At 45.1% G+C, this 20995-nt stretch overlaps 3 protein-coding genes across 5 annotated transcripts in view; all 3 read right to left on the bottom strand.

Moving 5' to 3' along the window:
- Positions 1–20995, bottom strand: part of LOC143984050 (class I histocompatibility antigen, F10 alpha chain-like) — a 692198-nt gene that overhangs the window by 77792 nt on the left and 593411 nt on the right. Inside the window, exon 1 of one of the 2 annotated variants that reach the window (XM_077484337.1) lies at positions 19068–19228. The exons of the other annotated variant lie outside the window; for it this stretch is intronic. Coding sequence (XP_077340463.1) covers positions 19068–19125 — 58 coding nt within the window. The 5' untranslated portion in view covers positions 19126–19228. Of the gene's footprint in view, positions 1–19067; positions 19229–20995 lie in introns of those variants that run through there. 2 annotated transcript variants of the gene reach the window in all.
- LOC143984059 (class I histocompatibility antigen, F10 alpha chain-like) overlaps positions 1–20995 on the bottom strand; it is a 682453-nt gene that overhangs the window by 81344 nt on the left and 580114 nt on the right. The gene's annotated exons all lie outside the window — the stretch shown is intronic.
- Positions 1–20995, bottom strand: part of LOC143984105 (class I histocompatibility antigen, F10 alpha chain-like) — a 907941-nt gene that overhangs the window by 710094 nt on the left and 176852 nt on the right. The gene's annotated exons all lie outside the window — the stretch shown is intronic.

Here is a 20995-nt window from a genome sequence, read left to right as displayed (position 1 = left end):
TTTTAATTAGCGGCTGCTTTTATGTACATAGATTTACGTCCTATACATCATACATTATACATTATACATCATACATTATACATCATACATTATACATTATACATCATACATCATACATTATACATCATACATCATACATCATACATCATACATTATACATCATACATTATACATTATACATTATACATGCTTTCTGAATATATATTTTTTTTGGGAACTTCATTTTGTCCTGAGTGCTGAGCGGTGCAATTAGGCCTTTTAGACACTGAGATTATTATTATATTGTGTGCGTTTGCACTAAAATAATTTTTATTATATTTTTTTTCCTGATAATATGCACTTAATAAACAGTTGCACAAATATTAATGCAATGTAAAAAAATTGCAGCAAATATCTTTTTGTTTTACAGGTCTCTGCTTTCACAAAATATAGAATGTTCTGAAGGTTTTAAGTAATTTTATAGCCAAAATTGTAGACTTTTACATGTGTGCAAGAAAAAAAAAAAAAATGCTCTAGTGCCAAAGCGGCTAAGAAATGCCGCCTACCTGAAGAATACAGAACATCGATATGATCCCCCATTCAAGATTGTTATAATGAAAAGGAAAGTCTAATATTAGAGAATGAAGGACACGTCCTATCATCAGAGACAATAACAATACATGTAGGGATGTAGGGCCCTAGTGCTCTGTTTAACCACTTCAGTCCCAGATGGTTTCACCCCCTTCATTTCTTGCGATTTGGCACTGCGTTGCTTTAACTGACAATTGCGCGGTCGTGTGACATTGTACACAAATAAAATGTATGTACTTTTTCCCACAAATAGAGCTTTATTTTGGTGGTATTTGATCACCGACAATTCTCAAAAAACAAAACAAAAAAAAAATATATTTTTTACTTTCTTCTATAGAACATAGCCAATAAAAAAATGTAAAAAATCTAATTTCTTCATCAGTTTAGGCCCGTACATATTTTTGGTAAAAAAAAAAAATCCCAATAAGCGTATATTGTTTGGTTTGCGCAAAAGGTATAGTGTCTACAAACTATGGGATATCTTTATGGAATTTTTATTTCTAATAGTAATGGTGGTGATCAGCAATTTATGGTGGGGATTGCGAAATTTGCGGCAGACAAATCGTACACTAAGTGACACTAATACAGTGATCAGTGCTAAAAAAATGCACTCTCACTGTACTGATGACATTTTCCTCTCTGACAGAACAGCGGTCTGCCTTGTTTACATAGGCAGACTGCTGTTCTGCCTCTCATGTCCTGGTGAACATCGCGTCCGCTGGACCCACTGATTGATTCCCGCTGGGTCCAAATACAATGGGAGCGGGTTGCCTTTGGCGAGCCCCAGACCTGGAAGAAGACACAACGTACAGGTACATTGCTTCACACAGCTGGGCCGCCATGCTGCAGTAAATGTGAGTTGGACGGTCCAGAAGCAGTTAATAATCTCTTTGTTTTCTTTTTTTTTTACATTTTCTTTATGACTGACTCTACTTAAAGCTGCTCACAGCAGGTGTCCGGTGCATCCTGATTCACCGTTTCAGGTCAGATTTCAGCCCGAATTCAGACCTGAAATGGACCAAAAGACGCACAGCGGTTTTGTGCAAATTGCACCAGACCCCAGAAATCTCCTGCTATGTGAACCCAGGCTTATGTGGGAATGCTAGACTTACCTTTGGCAGTTTTATGTGAGAATGCTAGACTTACCTAGGGTACCTTTGGCAGTTTTATGTGCACATATTACACAGTACACAAAGTCTAATATATATTATATTCTGCATTTAGTGTAGACTAGATATTCAGTGTAGTCTCTATATTCAGTCAGTACAGGCAGTGTAGTATAAATAACAAGTATGTGGCGCTAACTAGAGTGTGTAGATAAATTAACACAATTAATCAACCTAAAATGTGTATCTAGTGATGTCTAATGATAATTCTTCAATGTGACATCAAAAAGTAATATACAGACAAATAATACATTTAAATGAATCCGATATTCTTAACATGCATCCACTATTCTTAAGGTGCATAAAAATAAAAAAAATTGAATAAATCGCATAAATTTGAAAAAAGTTGCATAAGTAGAAAAAAACTGCATAAATTGTAACAAAGTGAAAAAAAAACACACTAAATATATAGTATAGATAATAGATAATGTATTAGATAAGCCTTCCAATAACAGAACCTAGGTAAGATATATATAAATATAAGAATAAAAAATAAACGAATCCCCTATATAAAATCACCACAGGACAGCGCCATCTGGTGGTAGTTGGTCAAATAGACCCAATAAAAAAAAATCAAAAAAAAAAATCGCAAGTGACATCTAGTGGTACAAATCTATTACTAACATTCCTAAAATACAATTCATAAAATATAATCCTTGGTCTATGCTTCACATCTACTGCCATCTTGTGGATGGCTAGCAATAAGCATTAATAATGTAGAATATTAACCACCTTCAGACCGGACCATTTTGCTGGTAAATGACCAGAGGTCTTTTTACACTTTGGCACTGCGCTGCTTTAACTGGTAATTGCGCGGTCATGCAACGTTGTACCCAAACGAAATTTGCGTCCTTTTCTTCCCACAAATAGTGCTTTCTTTTAAAGGTATTTGACTGACTCTGCGATTTTTATTTTTTGCGATATAAACGTAAAAAGACCGCAAATTTTGAAAAAAAATTATATTTTCTACTTTTTGTTATTAGAAAAATCCAATAAACTCAATTTTAGTCATACATTTAGGCCAAAATGTATTCAGCCACATGTCTTTGGTAAAAAAAAGTCAATAACTGTATATTTATTGGTTTGCGCAAAAGTTGTCACATCTACAAACTAAGGTACGTTTTCTGGAATTTACGCAGCTTTTAGTTTACGACTGCCTATCTCATTTCTTGAGGTGCTAAAATGGCAGGGCAGTACAAACCCCCCCCAAATGACCCCATTTTGGAAAGTAGACCCCCTAAGGAAATTGATAAGTGGCATGTTGAGCCCATTGAATATTTTATTTTTTTGCCTCAAGCGATTGAATAATGACAAAAATTTTTTTTTTTTTTTTACACAAAGTTGTCATTAAATGATATATTGCTCACACATGCCATGGGCATATGTGAAATGACACCCCAAAATAAATTCTGCTGCTTCTCCTGAGTACGGGGATACCACATATGTGGGACTTTTTGGGAGCCTAGCCGCGTACGGGGCCCCGAAAACCAAGCACCGCCTTCAGGCTTTCTAAGGGCGTTACAGTTTTGAAGGCCATAAAATGCCAAGATGGCACAAACCCCCCCCCAAATGACCCCATTTTGGAAAGTAGACACCCCAAAATTTAGGGGTACACTAGTGAGACTAGGTAATAAATGGCGGGTGCCCTGAAACTATAAAAAAATAACTAACCAACCAGCGTCACCTGTAACAGTTATATGGTGATCACTGGTGAAAGGGTTAACTAGGGGGCAATCAGGGGGCTTTATGCGGTAGTATATGGGGGTCCCTGGCGCTATAAAAAGCTGCGGCGAACCTAAATACCTACCTGCCTAACTAGCGTCACCTGTGACACTAATACAGCGATCAGAAAAACGATCGCTTATTAGGCTGGGTTCACACTGGAGCGATGCGGGAACGCCACGAATCCGCGGCGGGTTCCCGCATCGCATGCCTCCCGGCGGCAGTTCACACTGCCCTATGCGAACTGCTGGGAGTGTCAGTGAAATGTTAATGACACCCCCAGATCAGTTCGCATATCGCAGTGCGATCTGCAAACTCGGATCGCATGGTGTGAACACCCATGGATCCGATTCTGCTGCGGACCAAAGAAAGGGTCCCGTGCGAGTTTGCGACACGAATTCAGCCATACTATCTGTATGGCTGAACTCGAATCGCACAGAGATCGGATGTGATTTGCACTGCAGTGCAGTGCGAATCACATCCGTTCTCATAAACCGCTGCAATGTGAACCCAGCCTTAGTGACACTGGCGACGGGGGGGGGAGATCACAGGGGTTAAACCTTTATTGGGGGGGTTAGGGGGGTACCTTAGAACTAAAGGGGGCTAACCCTAACTGCCCTAACAGTTATTACAGTCACAAATGGTAAAATCCTTTCCCTTCAAAGAAGGAAAATGTCTTCCTAGTTGGGGGATCAAGCACATTCTTTGCTAGACGGTCCCTACGGGTCGGAGACCTCCGGTAAGTAAATCTGGGCTTCTCTGGGAGAATAGTAGTGAGGTGGAGGTCTGCTTTAATAATATTCCAATATTATCTAACAGACGAAACTGTACAATGAAAGAAACCTTTATCAAACAGGTGGAAGTGATTGGAGAGATTCGTGCAAAAGCCTGGAAGTTATAGATGAAAGAATAAAAGATGTGGCGGCACTGGATAGAGAAAAGTTGATACAGGACACAGCAAAAAATACAGCAAATAATAACACTGTATCACTTGTCATGGATTTCAACATCCAACATAAACAAGTCAAAAGAATTGTTAGAAAATATTGGAATATTATTAAAGCAGATCTCCACCTCACTACTATTCTCCCAGAGAAGTCTTTATCGACGAACATTCATTTTAAGAGGGAAGTTTCAGGAAAAAAAAACACATTTTAAATAAAAACTTTGAAGCAAAATAAGGGTCAGTGCCCATCTGCAGCCTCACAAGTGCCATCAATGCAGCCTCATCAGTCCATATAAATGCAGCCTCACCATTGCCATTAATACAGCAGCCTCACTATTACCATCAGTGCAGCCTGATCGATGTCCATCTGCAGCCTAGAAGGGAGAGGGAGGGGGCGGGACGAGTGCCGACAGATTACATACAGTGAGACTCTCCTATGATAGACAGAACAGTGGTCCAATGGCAGCCCAGGAGACGGGACTTCCTATTACAGAGGCCCGCCAAGGAAATAGGAGATTCTCACTGTATGTAATCTGACGGCGTTCGTCCCGCCCCCCTCACTGTCCCCTCCGAGGCAGCTAAAATTGAAGTATTGGCGTATAACACACACACTATTTGCACCCGATTTTCATGGTGAAAAAGTGAGTGTTATACACCAATAAATACAGTATTTACTTTTCATATATGATTAAGTCCTTTGAATATTTGGACGGCTTAAATCATAGACTCTTGTTAAATAGATTTTGAGCGCTGCTAATGCTGGATTGTATTTTAGCACATTTGTTTAATATTTAATGTGGTTATAGCAGCTGCCAGATTATATTATAATACTGGATGTTTTTTCCCACCGCTCCTTTATTGTCACTTACAACTCTACTTCCTCCTCTCCTCTTCCTTTCTCCGTTGGGGTCCCTCAAGGTTCTGTTCTTGGACCTCTCCTTTCCTCAATCTACACCTCCTCCCTGGGTCAGTTGATTGCCTCCCACGGCTTTAAATATCATCTCTACGCTGATGACACCCAAATCTACCTCTCCCCCCCAGCTCTCTCCAGCTCTCTCCTCACACATTACCAACTTACTAGCAGACATATCAGCCAGGATGTGACATCACTTCCTCAAACTCAACCTATCCAAAACCGAGCTCATGATATTTCCTCCCTCAGGTGCCGCTTCCCCTGATTTCTCTGTCAATATCAACGGCTCAACTATCAGCTTGTCCCCCCACACCAAGGTCCGAGGTGTAATCCTGGACTCTGGACTAACCTTTTGGCCCCACATCCTATCGCTATCTCAAATTTGCCACCTCAACCTCTGCAACATCTTCAAGATACGACCCTTCCTAACCATTGAATAGAAAGAAAGTGTTGACATTTTGAGTCTCCTATCAAAAATATCAACAATGGATGGACTGAAGGGGGGATAGTCTATTTAGAGGTAAGCCAATGAGGAGGGAGATGCAGTAGTTGCGGCGAGATATAACCAGGGAGTGGATTAGAAGCTTTGTGGTGACATTGGTTAGGAAGGGTAATAAATGGCTTTAAGGATTTTATAATGATATGGCTGGTAATGTGCGACCTCATCCCATTCATTTTGAATAGAAAGAAAGTGTTGACATTTTGAGTCTCCTATCAAAAATATCAACAAGGGAGTATGAGCATGGGGACTATTGCGGGGCACAGATAAACTTTTTTACACAGAATAGTATCGAGACACTAATATTACATAAAAAACGTTTATTCACAAACTTATATACAAACATAAAAATACACGTCACAAAATGGTACAGACGAATATGGTAATGATTCGACTAGTTTCGCTTTACAGCTTCATCAGGATATTACCTAAGTCTCTCCAAACCTATTCCCGTGCCTGGTCAAACCCAACGGTGCACATCAGGGAAAGGATCCTTCCCGGCGACTGGGAGGGGATTATATTGTCAGGCTGGTGACTCGGATCCAAATCTAATTGACATAGACCTCTCATCAAATTGAAAAGAGAAGAGAAAATATAATAATTGGTCCCGGAAGTACAGGGCAGGGAACTGGTTAGCCAGTAAGGTAATCGGCAGGGGATGTAAGACAACAGGACATACGATAGAGATTTCCTTTTTTATTTAGTTGAGTAGTAAGTACAGAGTCCACAGTTCTTCAATGCCATACCCTGCATCACCTGCACCCTGGATTTCCTTCGGGTCTGGTCGCCATATATGTTTGTATATAAGTTTGTGAATAAACGTTTTTTATGTAATATTAGTGTCTCGATACTATTCTGTGTAAAAAAGTTTATCTGTGCCCCGCAATAGTCCCCATGCTCATACTCCCTTGTTGATATTTTTGATAGGAGACTCAAAATGTCAACACTTTCTTTCTATTCAAAATTAATGGGATGAGGTCGCACATTACCAGCCATATCATTATAAAATCCTCAAAGCCATTTATTTCCCTTCCTAACCAATGTCACCACAAAGCTTCTAATCCACTCCCTGGTTATATCTCGCCGCAACTACTGCAACACCCTCCTCATTGGCTTACCTCTAAATAGACTATCCCCCCTTCAGTCCATCATGAACACTGCTGCCAGGCTCATCCACCTCACAAACCGCTCAGCGTCTGCTCACCTTCAGGACTTCTCCAGAGCCTCTCCCATCCTCTGGAATGCTCTACCCCAATCCGTCTGATTTTCTCCTGCTTTATCCACTTTGGCGATCCCTGAAAACTCATCTCTTCAGAGAAGCCTGTCTGCCCCACCTAACAACTGTACATTTATCTTCTCAATCAGCACATCACCCACAGTTATTACCTCTTGTATCTCTTCACCTTCCTTCTTAGATTGTAAGCTCCAAGGAGCAGGGCCCTCTGATTCCTACTGTATTAATGTGTATTGTATTTGTATTGTCTACCCTCAAGTTGTAAAGCGCTGTGTAAACTGTTGGCGCTATATAAATTCTGTATAATAATAATAATAATAATAATAAGCGCTAGGGGGTGGCTTGGTGAGTTTACTTTTGTATTTTTTTTTAAACTTAGATTTTTATTGACAGTTTTCATAATACAAAGGCGTATACATGCATTACAAGAAAAAGGATGTAGTTGCAAATCCTCGTGTAAAAGAAAAAAAAACAGAGGAGAAGAGTTTGGATACATCATCATTTTCGTTAACAGCGATTGATAGTAGGTCTAACAACAACAGTACTAATATATCAAGTAAACATAAGATAACAGAGATACAACTGCACTTGATAGGCCTAGTGGCCAACTCATCTGGGTATAACACAAGATACATACGTTATGTAAAACAGTTATAAGGATTGTGAGTAGTCGATTTTATCGTATAGTAAGACAGTTAGAGTATAACACATATCAGAATTGTACGTTGAACGGGTTTGGTGCCAAGGGTTATGTTAGTCGAGTACTTCTCGGATCAGTGATCCAAGGTTCCCAGTCCCTGAGGAATTTATTCTTTGAGAGGTGAGCTTTGGAGAAATTGTGTTCCAATTCGAAATTGGAGTTTAGAATGGAAATCACTTCTCGGAAGTCCGGAGGTTGCATGGATTTCCATTTATGAGCGATAGCCAGTCTTGCGGCTATTAACATGTGGGTGGCTATCGTTTGTAGCTTTTTGGGCCAGGATGGTATCGTTAGTCCTAGAAGGATATCTAAGGGTGTTAGATTAGAGGTAGCACAGTTAATTATTTGGAGAGCGTTTCGAATATGGGACCAAAAGTCTTTAAGCGATGGGCAATCCCACCAGATATGAAAAGGCGTTCCTATGGATCCGCATCCCCTCCAGCACAGAGGAGATACATCTGGAAAGAACCGTGCAAGTCTGTCGGGCGTGTAATACCAGTGATGGAATATTTTTTGTAATGTTTCCCAATGTGTTGTACAGTGTGAGAGCTTAGCAGGAAGGGAGAGAGCTTGGAGCCATACATGGTTAGGTGGGCTGCTTGGGATGTGTTTAGACCACTTTAAAATACTGGCTTGTAGCGGGACATCTGAGGATCGGGAAAGCTCTTTGTAAAAGTACGATATGCCCTTGCATGTAAGATCGTTTGAGGTGAAATATGCTACCGTGGCATGCAATATCCCGCGGTGATGAGTCCATTTGATTTTGTTAAGTAAGGACCTAACCCTTAAATATATATAGAAGGACTTGTGAGAGATTAGATAAGTAGATTGGAGCTCTGCAAAAGATTTTAGCCGTGAGGCGGAAAATAATTTCCCTAGATCCGAGATGCCCGCTTCAATCCAAGGTTGTATGGGGAGGTCAGGTAGCATGAGGGTCAGCGATTGAGTAGGAATAAGGGGCAATAAAGAATGTGGTATGCCTGTCGACATTTGTGAAAGGGATGACCATACTCTGATGGAGGCAGATACAGTGTCTAACGCATAATGTTGAATTCCAGGTGCAAGAATATAGGCAGATAAAAGTAGTTTGGGTTTGGTAGGTAGTATTTCTGCTTCTATCTGTGCCCAGTTAGATGGGCTAGATGTATTCCACCAAACCTTAAGTTGCTCTAGAACAACCGCTTTGTAGTATAAAGTGACATTGGGAACTCCCATACCTCCTTTACAGATTGGAGTTGTAAGGATTTTCCTATTAATCCTGGGTTTTTTACCTTGCCAGATAAAGGCATGGAGAATGGCTTGAAGAGATCTCAAGTGCACCGGTAGGAATGGTATCGGGAGAGTGCGGAAGATGTATAAGATGTGGGGGAGCAGAAACATTTTAACTAGCGCAATCCTGCCAGCCCATGAGACAAACGGATGGTTCATCCCACGCGATAATTGATGGAGCCTCTCTGTGAGGGCCGAGTAATTAGATCATAGAAGTTGTGTACTGGAGGAAGTTAATTTGATTCCCAAATACGTCAGAGACGCAGAGGTAGACCAGGAGAAGGGTGAGATTGTGGATATATGTTGGACCGTCGATTTGTCAAGGCCTAGGGCTAGCATCAAAGATTTGCTGTGGTTCACCTTATAAAGCGAAATAGCACTAAATTGACCTAGTATTTGTTGAACTACTCCCAAGGACTGTTGTGGATCGGAGAGCGAGATTATTACATCGTCTGCGTATAATCCTATTTTATGTTCTACTTGTCCTATTGTGACACCTTTGACGTCTTTGTTGGAGCGAATGTGCTGGGCTAGTGGTTCCATGATCATAGCGAAAATTAGAGGGGAAAGGGGGCATCCCTGACGGGTACCATTAGTAATAGAAAAGGGATCCGAGATGACTCCAGATGTCCATACCTGTGCACTAGGGGACGAATAAAGGCATAAGATGGCTTGCAGTAGTTTGTCGGATATGCCAAATTTACGTAGGACAGCTTCCAGATATAGCCAATGAACTCTGTCAAACGCCTTCTCTGCATCCAAGGAAAGGAGCAGAGAAGGCGTTTTGGTGTGTTCTGTCCACTGAATAATGTCAATAAAGCGACGAGTGCCGTCCGAGGTTTGCCTTCCAGGGATGAAGCCCACCTGATCTATATGGATCAGTTGAGTCATCACCGTGGATAGTCGAAGAGCCAGCAGTTTAGCGTACAATTTGGTGTCTGTATTTAAGAGTGAAATAGGTCTAAAGTTTCCCGGAGTATCCGAGGGTTTACCCGGTTTGGGTAGGGTTACTATAAGGGCATTCAGACACTCCATTGGCATTGTGCCAGAGGAGGCATATTGATTAAAGGCGTTACAGAGATGAGGGGAGAGGATGTCATTGTAGTGCTTATAATATTCATTAACAAAGCCGTCGGGGCCTGGTGCTTTATGTAGTGGGAGCGATTTGATAGCTGCTTGTACTTCGGTGAGCGAAAAGGGGGTGGATAGGTCTTTCAGTTGAGTCGGTGTCAGTACTGGTAGTTGAACTGAAGAAAGGAAATCGTTAATAGAGTCGGTAGTTATCGGGGGGTCTGACATCGTCGTTTGGAGGTTGTATAAGTCCGAATAGAAAGCTGCAAATGTGTTGGCTATATCCAGGGGATTGGTCATACGTGCACCTTTGGAGTTTAGGAGGTATGGGATTTTGGCCTTGCGTTGTTGTTTTTTAATTTGTTTAGCTAAAAAGGCTCCAGATTTGTTGCTGAAGGCATATGTGTTCAATTTTAGTCGTTTGATGTAGTAGTCAAATTTGTGGTTCAATAATTCAGTAAGTTGTTTTCTATAGTCACGAAGGGAATCTAGCAGTGTAGTGGTGGGATTGGCTTTATGGGCCAGTTCCAGGGATTTAATGCGTTGTAACAACTGGTCTACCTCTGCGTTTCGTCTTTTGCGTTCTCTGGCTCCCAGTTTCATAAAAAGTCCTCGCAAGGAGGCTTTGTGTGCTAACCAAATTGTAGCTTGGTTGTCTACCGATGCACAGTTGTACTCAAAGTAACTCCTAATCTCGGATTCTATTTCCTTTTCGTAAGTAATATTGGTTAATAGGGATGTATTCATTCGCCACACCGAGTGGTTAGTGGGGCATAGGGGCGGGAACAGGGTCAAAGAGATTGGTGCGTGATCTGACCATGTAATCGTGCCAATATGGGCTTCTGAGGTGGACAATAAAGCTTTTTTGTTTGTGAGAAAGAGGTCGATCCGAGAGTAGGAGTTGCCTGGGTAGGAGTAAAAAGTGTAATTGCGTTCAACATCGTGTGTGCACCTCCATGGGTCGTATAGATTTTCATTGGTCATGAACGTGGAAAGGGCGGAGGAGTCCTTCCTACTGGGATTAGTTGTATCTAGCAAAGGGTCAGGAATGTCATTAAAGTCTCCGCATATGATTAGGGAGTCATGTTTAACCAGCTGTAATTTGGACCTGAGGCGTTTGAAAAACTTCTTTTGAGAGGTGTTGGGCGCCTATACATTTACTAATGTTAAGACTTGGTTATCAATCGTTGCAGTTAAAACGATAAACCTTCCCTCCTCATCCGTGTCAATGTGTTGTGGGTTAAAAGAAATGTCGGAGCTAACAGCTATCATTACCCCACATTTCTTTTTAATGTGGTTAGAGAAAAAGTAGTGTGAATAATTTTTATGTGTACATTTGGGTGGATTATGTTGCGTAAAGTGCGTTTCTTGCACACATACTGTCAGCTTTTTGTTTACTTCCAGAGGAGGTTTCTTTTGAAGGGGGAGTTAAGACCTTTGGCGTTGAGGGAAACTATTTTAATTGGCATGGCGGTCAATTATGAAATAGAGTTGCACAGATGTTGAGCGCGACCACAGGTAGAATAAGACAGTGTATTACAATCCTATACAGTACAATAAGCTATGTTGATAGTTATGACTTACATCTTGTAAAATCTGTGATCATTAAGATTACAATAAAAGAGACAGTTCAAATGGGTTTAGAGATGTCGGTATGTCGAAGAAGCGATCGGCATCAGGGACTGGTAGTTCTTACAAGAATCGTTGGGCACCAGTGGTTAATAAGGTGGTGAGACAGGGGTCGGGGGAAAAAATGGGACCCAAAATAATAAGAGAACAAAAGCAAAAAAAAAACTGGTAAGTCAGAAAAAATACCCAAAAGTAATAACAGAGCAGGTTACCTTCAAGGAAACAAAGGTTTAGGAAGGCACCTAAACAGAGTGTGCTTGGCACACTGTAATTCAACGGGGGGGGGGGGGGTGAAACTGAAGAAGACGCCCATGCAGGCTTCATGTAGCTGGGACAGTGCTTGACGTAGAGGGCATCAGGTTTTGTTGGACTTGATTAATGGTCGCCGAGGAGGAGGCGGGGAGTCCTTCGAGTGATTTGCTGAATTGTGTGACTTCGGTCGGAGAGGGAGTAGGCCCCAGTTAGTTAGCTTCTTGTATCCGTCCTTGGGTGACAGGATAGGAACCACTTTTTGTTGGTAGGTGACTAGGAGCTTGGTGGGGAATCCCCAGCGATAAACAATATTGTGCTCTTGGAGTAGGGACGTGACCGGTGAGAACGCTCTGCGGAACTCCATGGTTGCGGGGGACAGGTCCGCGAAAAGCGATACTTTGCTGTAAGGAGCTGGAAGGGGTCTCAAGTTCCTGGCCGCACGAAGGAGTTGTTCCTTGACCTGATAAAAGTGGATTCTTGCTAGAACATCTCGGGGTGTATCATCCGGGAGATGGTCCGGTTTCGCAAATCTATGCGCTCGGTCGATGGTCATATCATGAGGTGTAAGGTCAGGAAGGAGAGTGAGGAAAAGATGGTGCAAGTACTTTGGCAGCTCGTTAGGTAATACGGTTTCAGGGATACCTCTAAATTTTATATTGTTACGTCTGGACCTGTCCTCGAGGTCTGCGAGCTTCAGCTTTATCTTTTGGATCTCATCCGTGTGGTGGTCGTGTGCGTTGAGGAGTTCATTGTGAGCCTTGCTCATGTCTGAAAGGTGATCTTCCATGATGTCTGCTCTGTCTTCCAGGCAGTCTAGCCTGTCATGTGCTTGGGATAGGGAGAGCTGCAGCTCCCTGTGGAGGTCTTTCTGCAGAGTGAGCAGCATAGATTTTAACATGCTTTCAGACACAGGGTTGTCAGTTACCGGTATGGTAGCCAAGGTAGACAAAGGGGTTGAGGTGGCATGAGCAGGTCCAGAGTCAGGGCCATGGTGCTTCTTAGCAGTGGGTGCTTTGTGAGGAGAGTTACAGGGGGAAGAGGCCAGTCTCTTACCTCTCTCTTGCGGTGTGTCCCCTGCGTATAGCGGTGTATGGGGCAGACTGTCCATCTCCTCATGGTCTCCTCTGCCATCCCTGTCTGTGCCGGGCCGGTCACACTGTGGATCGAGCGGCTGTGAGTTGTGCGGCGCGGGGCCCGTGTGCAGAGCGGCCTGTTCGGCGCCATCTTGGCTCCCTCCGTTCTCCATGCGGCCGAAGAATTCAGTCATTCGGCGCGGTTGCGGCGGAGGATGGCGGCGTCCGGGCATGCCGCCGAGTGTCCCACGACTTCCCCGCTCTGTTGTGCGAGAGAGGGTCGGTCAGTTGCGCTGGTGTAGCTGAGGAAGCCTGCTGTGGAGCGGAGCTCTGTGATCAAGCTTCCATCTTGCTCCGCGGCTAGCCACGCCCCCCTCTTACTTTTGTATTTTTACCATTCCACAGATATTGTTTAAAACAAAAAGCAATAACCTGTAGTGGGGAATGCGGGATGGACAGAACACCTCCCATAACACCCAGGAGATGAGGGGGAGGAGAAAAATGGGACACAACAACAATCAACACACAATACTATACAAAGCAAGAGATGCAAAACCAACACAAGTGTCCATAAATTGCATCTTGTAAGATGTAGAACAGGGGTCTCCAAACTTTGTAAACAAAAGGCCATTTTTTATCTTTCAATCTTTAGGGGGGGCCAGAATACGGTCATCAGAAGTACAAAATGTCCTGGTGTCCCCTATTTAGTATACGGGGAATAGTGTCCCATTGCTGGTGTCAGTGGGAGGAAAAATGCCCCACCATTTGTGCCAGAGGGAGGAATACTGCCCCATCTTTAGTATTCAGGAGGAATAGTGCCCCATTATTGGTATCACTGGGAGGAATAGTGCCCCATCACCGGTGTCAGTGGGAGGAATAGTGCCCCATCACTGGTGTCAGTGGGAGGAATAGTGCCCCATCACTTGTGTCAGTGGGAGGAATAGTGCCCCATCGCTGGTGTCAGTGGGAGCAAAAGTGGCCCATCGCTGGTGTCAGTGGGAGCAAAAGTGGCCCATCGCTGGTGTCAGTGGGAGCAAAAGTGGCCCATCGCTGGTGTCAGTGGGAGCAAAAGTGGCCCATCGCTGGTGTCAGTGGGAGCAAAAGTGGCCCATCGCTGGTGTCAGTGGGAGCAAAAGTGGCCCATCGCTGGTGTCAGTGGGAGCAAAAGTGGCCCATCGCTGGTGTCAGTGGGAGCAAAAGTGGCCCATCTTTAGTATTGTTGAGGAATAGTGCCCCCTTGTTAGTGTCAGTGGCAGGAACTATGCCCCACTGTCGATGATAGTGGGAGGAATAATGCCCCAAGAGCTGGATAAAAGCAAGCAAAGGGCTGAAGTTTGGAGCCCACTAATGTAGAAGATGTCATTTAGGAATACTTTCTTTGTTTAGAATATATTGCCCTCATATTTTTGATTTTACATGTTTACAGTTGGAGATTTGTTATTGTGTTTTGATTAGGGATGCACCGAATGTTTTTTTGGTGCCGAAACAGATACCGAAAATGAAAAATACACTAGGCCGAAAACCGAAACCGAAACAGCACCGATACCGAAAATGACTGTTTATTAAAAATATTTTTATACAGGAGATGGTCATAGACTGGGGACATGGTACGGGAGGTGGTCAGAGACTGGGGACATGGTACGGGAGGTGGTCAGAGACTGGGGACATGGTACGGGAGGTGGTCAGAGACTGGGGACATGGTACGGGAGGTGGTCAGAGACTGGGGACATGGTACGGGAGGTGGTCAGAGACTGGAGACATGGTACGGGAGGTGGTCAGAGACTGGAGACATGGTACAGGAGAGGGTCACTGACTGGCGGCATGGTACGGGAGGTGGTCAGAGACTGGAGACATGGTACGGGAGGTGGTCAGAGACTGGGGACATGGTACAGGGGGTGGTCAGAGACTGGCGGCATTGGTACAGGAGGTGGTCAGAGACTGGCGACATGATAAAAGAGATACCGTATTTATCGGGGTATAACACGCACCGGCGTATAACCCGCACCCCAAGTTTAGGAGGGCATTTTAAGGAAAAAAAAGTTTTAGGAGGGAAGTCCATCATTGCAGAATGATCAGTGTCATTTGCAGCTTGCCCCACGCTGTTTGCAGCCTTGCAGAGTGTCATTTGCAGCTTGCCAGTGTCATTTCTAGCTCGCCCAGCACCGTTTGCAGCCTTCCATGTTTAAATATCCCGCCGCCGAGACAGACCGAGTGAGCGACTACTGTGTATTCGGCCTGGCTCGGCTCGCAGTCCCGCCCAGTATGGGCGGGACTGCAAGCCGAGCCGAGTACACAGTAGAGTCGGCTCGGTCTTTTTCGGCAGTGCTCGCAGAAACAGCAGGGAGGCGGGACTACGAGCGGAGCCGAGCATACGGCTCGGCCTTTTTCGGCGGCACTCTGTCTTTTTGCCTCACAGACAGCGGGGATCGGCGTATGACACGCACCCACGACTTTCCCCTGATTTTAAGGGGAAAAAGTGCGTGTTATACGCCAATAAATACGGTAAGTGTGTTGTCCCCCGTGTAGCCAGTGTGTTGTCCCCCGTGCAGCCAGTGTGTTGTCCCCCGTGCAGCCAGTGTGTTGTCCCCCGTGCAGCCAGTGTGTTGTCCCCCGTGCAGCCAGTGTGTTGTCCCCCGTGCAGCCAGTGTGTTGTCCCCCGTGCAGCCAGTGTGTTGTCCCCCGTGCAGCCAGTGTGTTGTCCCCCGTGCAGCCAGTGTGTTGTCCCCCGTGCAGCCAGTGTGTTGTCCCCCGTGCAGCCAGTGATGCAGAGAAGAGAGAGGAGAGCCGCCTCCGCCGTCTGGTTCAATAGATCGCCGGGAACATCACAGTTTTAATTTCAATAGCTGTGTGTTCCCCCGTCACGTGCCGTTGCATACAGCCCCCCCCCTGTCCGGTGAACTGTGATAGACAGATCACCTGTCCAATCTGGAAGGGTAATCTGTCTATCACAGTTCCCCGGACAAGGGGGAGGGGCTGTATGCGACGGCGCGCGACGGGGAACACACAGCTATTGAAATTAAAGCTGTGATGTTCCCAGCGATCTATTGAACCAGACTGCGGCGGCTCTCCTGCGTTATAGATCTCCCATGATGGGCGGCACCAGGGGCAGGGGTGGTGCTCCGCCCAGGCCCCGCCCCATTTTTGGCTCAATTATCGGCCGTTTTTTCCTTTCGGCAAATTGCCGAAAAGGGCATTTTAGGCCGATATGTTTCGGCGGCCGAAATTTCGGTGCATCCCTATCAAGTATCATTGTCATTTGTAGGAATGTGTTAATGATAACAAGAAAAGCAGTACAATAGATCTCCTGAAGTCAGAATCAATAGACCCCCAACAACAAAAATCCCCCATCAGCAACAGATCCCTCCAGACACAATAGATTCCCCCCGACACTGGAGCCTCAGCAACAATATAGCCCCACAGCAACAATAGATCCCCAGCAGCCTGCATAAGTAGATTCTGCCCAACAACATAACACTCCCAGAAACAAAAGACCCCCATCAGCAACAATAAACCCACATACAACAATAGATCCCCCATCAAAAGTACAGAACAACAATAGATCTCACAGCAGCCTGCATCAGTAGACTCCCCCCTTCAACAGTAGATCCCTACCAGGAAAATTTGATACCCCAGCAACATAAGACCCCATGCAATAATATATCCCCCACCAGCAAAAACAGACCCCCTCCCCCCAGCAACAATAGACCCCCCAGTAGCCAGCATCAATATACTCTCCAGTACACACTGCCATTACGTAAATTTAGCACTGTGTTCCCACTGAAAAAAGCCCCGGTCATCCTATACAGAGACGCCCATCGCCCTCCCGGTGTCTGCAGTACAGAGTGAGGTGAAATCACCCCAATTGGGTCATAGAAAGCGATAAATATCTAAAACCGTTCTCATCCCTCCCTACCCAAAACTAAAGGAACAGCTTTAAGTCTCAATCCCCAATAACCCCCCACAGCTCTAACTTTCTGTGATGAGGAAGGACGGCTTTATAGACTCCCCTGTGTGTCTGTATTGTCATCTGTGTCCATAGTCTACGGGGCCACAAATGTCACACCAAACAAAGCGCCTGCTCCTTTATTCAAGTGACATAGAAGCCCATTACATAAATACAAGCCCTATAACCCATAATGGGATTCCTCTAGTAGTGCATTGTCACATAGGTGTGACTGGAGACTTCACAAAAACTGCTTAAAGAGCCCCCTCCAGCCATGCACCATTTACATGAGCCGCAAAGTATTAATACTCAAACATAAAATGATTGGTTACACCGGGGGGGCTCCAAACATTTCCAAAGAGCCAGTTTACTGTCCTTCAGACTTTAGGGGGGCCGGATTCTGGCCAGTGAGATTAAAAAATGTCCCGGGCCCAGCACCAATGAGAATAAACATGGCCTCGGTGTTGGTGGTCAGTAGGAGTAATGCCCCATCATTGGTATTGGGGGGAGGAAAAGTACCCCATTGTTGGTGTCAGTGGAAGGAATAGTGACTCACATAATTGGCAGGAATAGCTAGCAAAGGTCTGCAGTGTGGAGAGCACTGGGTTATACCAACAAGTTCTACTTTTCATCACGACTTTCCATTTTTATACTATTTTTTTTTTTTAAATGTGGACATTTCAAGCGGGAGTCCGCCGTTTTTGTTTTTTTAAAAAGCCAGCAGCTACAAATACTGCAGCTGCTGACTTTTAAAATAATGACACTTACCCGCCCAGCGCACCCGCGATGTCGGCACCCAAAGCCAATCTCTCAATCGTCTCTCGGGTGCTGCCGCCGCCATCCTGGGTATGGGAATCAGGAAGTGGAGCCTTGCGGCTTCATTTCCCGGTTCCCTACTGCGCATGCGCGAGTCGCACTGCGAATTAAGGATGGTTCCCGCTGTCTCTGGGATCCGTGTGTTTCCCAGCAGACAGTGGGGGACCTTCGGAAAGGGGCGTAGATTCTGCAGACATCTATGCCGGAAGTGGGTGCAGATACCTGTACTGTACAGGTACCTGCACCCCCCTCCCCCTGAAAGGTGCCAATTGTGGCGCCGGAGGGGGGGGGTTCCAATGAGCGGAAGGTCCACTTTAGGGTGGACCTCCGCTTTAAATGTTGTATGGAATGTTTAGTGCACTATTACATATGTGATTGGTAAATCATACATTAGGGGTGTACATCAGACCACATAGAGGACACATTGAGGAGGAAAGGAGGAGCGAGGAGATAAATCTGGCCAGAGACAAATGGAAATTTGATCTGGATTATCAGCGATCACTCAAATTTCCATCAGTGTGTGGACTGTCCAGTTCAGCAGAATGTGATCGTTTGATCGTCTTCTGTCAAACAAACAAGTAGAAGGTTTGTTGATGGATGTACAGTCAGTGGGGAGTCTCGCTGTCAGAATACGATGTCCTGTGTGGATGGAGGAATCCGTCATTCCACGTACACACAACCGCACTTTCCCTCAGAAAAGATCCGACGGTCTTCCCAACGGAGTTCCGACCAAACAGACTTGTCCACACACCAAAGTCCGTTCATTTTTGAACATGATGACGTATGACAGGACTAGAGAAGGAAGTTCAATATCCAGTAGCCAATCACTGTCCTGGGATTGTATTTGGTCCGTCGGACCGGCACACAGACGAAGGGTTTTCCTGATAGAAATTGAGTCCGTCGGACAGATGTGAAACGTGTTCTATTTATAGGTCCGGCGGAATTGAAGAAAAACGTCCAATGAAGCGCACACACCATCGTAACATCCGACGGAATTATTCTGTTGGACCTTTTCTGCCGGAAAGTCCGGTCGTGTGTACGCCGCATTAGTTGTCTCTTATTCTGTCCGCTGGCTGAATAAAAGAACAGGCCCGTCTATGGCCGGCTTTAGTCCCATATGAAGGACCGCTGGAAGCTCCGCATTTGTCACCTATTATTAGTAAAGTGTTTGTATAGTAGTGTGTGCAGCACTGATAGAGATTATAACTCATACACGGCATAACACAGACCCTCCACACCCCCCATATACCGGCGCTGTACTCACCGGAATGGACTCCTATGACAGACACACAGAGGAGTGCGGCGGCCACAAAGAGCCTCATTCTCTTCTTTGTACGGAACCAGAACCGTCCTCTCACCTCACCCACTTCTACTGATACTCTGTGCAGGAGGAGGCGGAGACTCTGTACACAGGACGCTGCTGATTGGGTGATAATTATCTCCCATCCAATTGAAAAATTCATACACAGATGATCAGCAGTTGCTGGGCAGAGGCAGTGTGAAAAGGTTGTCTAGTTGAGGAATAGAATGGGAGAAAGTGAAAGTAAAATGCCGAGATGTCAAACAAACATGATGACAGAGGAGCTCAGGGCGGGGAATTCCACATCCTGAGCCATGATCACTGAGCGGGGAGATGTGATTGGTTGGCACAGGAACTGAAGCCTTGTTACTGGCGGCCATTTTGTCATTCGCAGTTCAGAATAGAAAAGATGATTTTCCCCCCATTATCATAACATATACAGACGCCTGAAACCCAACTCCACACACTTCTTTTTGAAGTACTGGATAGGGAAGGAAGTCAGGTTTAGGTTAGAATTGGAGGTTGATTTACTAAAGACAAATATATTGTGTACTAGAAGTGCACTGCGAGTGAAGGGTCTCTAGATCTGAGGGGAAGCTCTGCTGATTTCTATCATCCAATCATGTACAAGCAAAAATGCAGTTTTTTATTTTCTTTGCATGTTCTCCTCATATCTAGAGGACCTGTATTAGCAATGCACAGAACATTTACCTTTAGTAAACCAACCCCTGTGTCTTCAGGTGGACATGAAGTAAAATCTCCTGCCCCCCATGGAACTTGTCACCCCTCTATTACTTCCTGTATCTCAGATATGAAGGATAACTTCCCACACATGTGTCGGTGTTGAATTATAAATCTTGATAACTTGCTGCACATTCCCTGACAAGTTGTACACTTGCAGAGCACTTGAAGCACAAGTTCTAGTTGACACTTTTCAAATTTGTAGCAAATTTGCATAGCAAGTCTCTAGCAAAGTTTCGGTGGTGAGTAGGGCTGCCCCGTCTGGGATTCACCCGGACAGTATGGGTTTTGAATCACATGTCCAGGATTCAGTTCACCTGAGCCCCAGACACAGTGTTCAGACCCAGCTGAGGAGACTCCTATTATGACTCTGTAATGGGTCTCCCACCCAGGTGTCTCCCTCCCCTGCCTGCACTGTCCGGTGCTCTGGCCGAGTCTCCGGCGCTGTTTTAGTTTTGCGGTGCCGTGTGACACATTGCAGGGCAGCTGTGAGGAGGAGAAACGTGCCGATGTCTACTCCATGCAGACACACAGCCCCGGGCTCTTCCCCTCTGCAAGCCGAGCATGTGACCTGTCTGGAGTGTGACAGACACAGAGCCTGCCGTGCGAGCCGGGGACACCGACCGCTGGGAAAGTGCAGAGCTGAGGGCATTTCCTTTCCTCCTATTAAGTCTTTACTTACTCTCCAGTGTGGGACTTGTCATGCTGGTCTTTCCAGGAACATGGGCAGTGCTGCCAACCTACCAGACTAAAATTCACTGACACAAAACTCAAAATTTACTGGCACAGCCAAGTTCTTACTGGCATTTTCTAAAAGTTACAAAATTACGGTTTGCAGTGCACATTTCATTACTTAAGCTACAAACAAGTACAATATACAGTTAGCAATGTAGTTTAACCGGTTCCTGACCGGCGCACTCCGATATATGTCGGCAGAATGGCGCGGCTGTGCAAATGGGTGTACCTGTACGTCCCTTTGAATTTGCCGCCGTGCCATCGCGTAAGCGCCCGTTGCGAGCTCCGTGAGCAGGATCACAGGTCCCGCGGACTCGATATTCGTGGGTCCCGCAGACTCGATATCCGCGGGGATGCCGCGATCGTCTCACAGAGAGGAAGAACGGGGAGATGCTGATGTAAACAAGCATCTCCCC

This window comes from Lithobates pipiens, unplaced genomic scaffold (assembly GCF_037356315.1).
Source record: "Lithobates pipiens isolate NorthernLeopardFrog02 unplaced genomic scaffold, aLitPip1_a1.2 Scaffold_1, whole genome shotgun sequence".
In the NCBI taxonomy this organism is placed as follows: domain Eukaryota; kingdom Metazoa; phylum Chordata; class Amphibia; order Anura; family Ranidae; genus Lithobates; species Lithobates pipiens.
The sequence above is the reverse complement of the archived record's forward strand: the minus strand, read 5'-3'. Positions and strand labels throughout refer to the sequence as shown.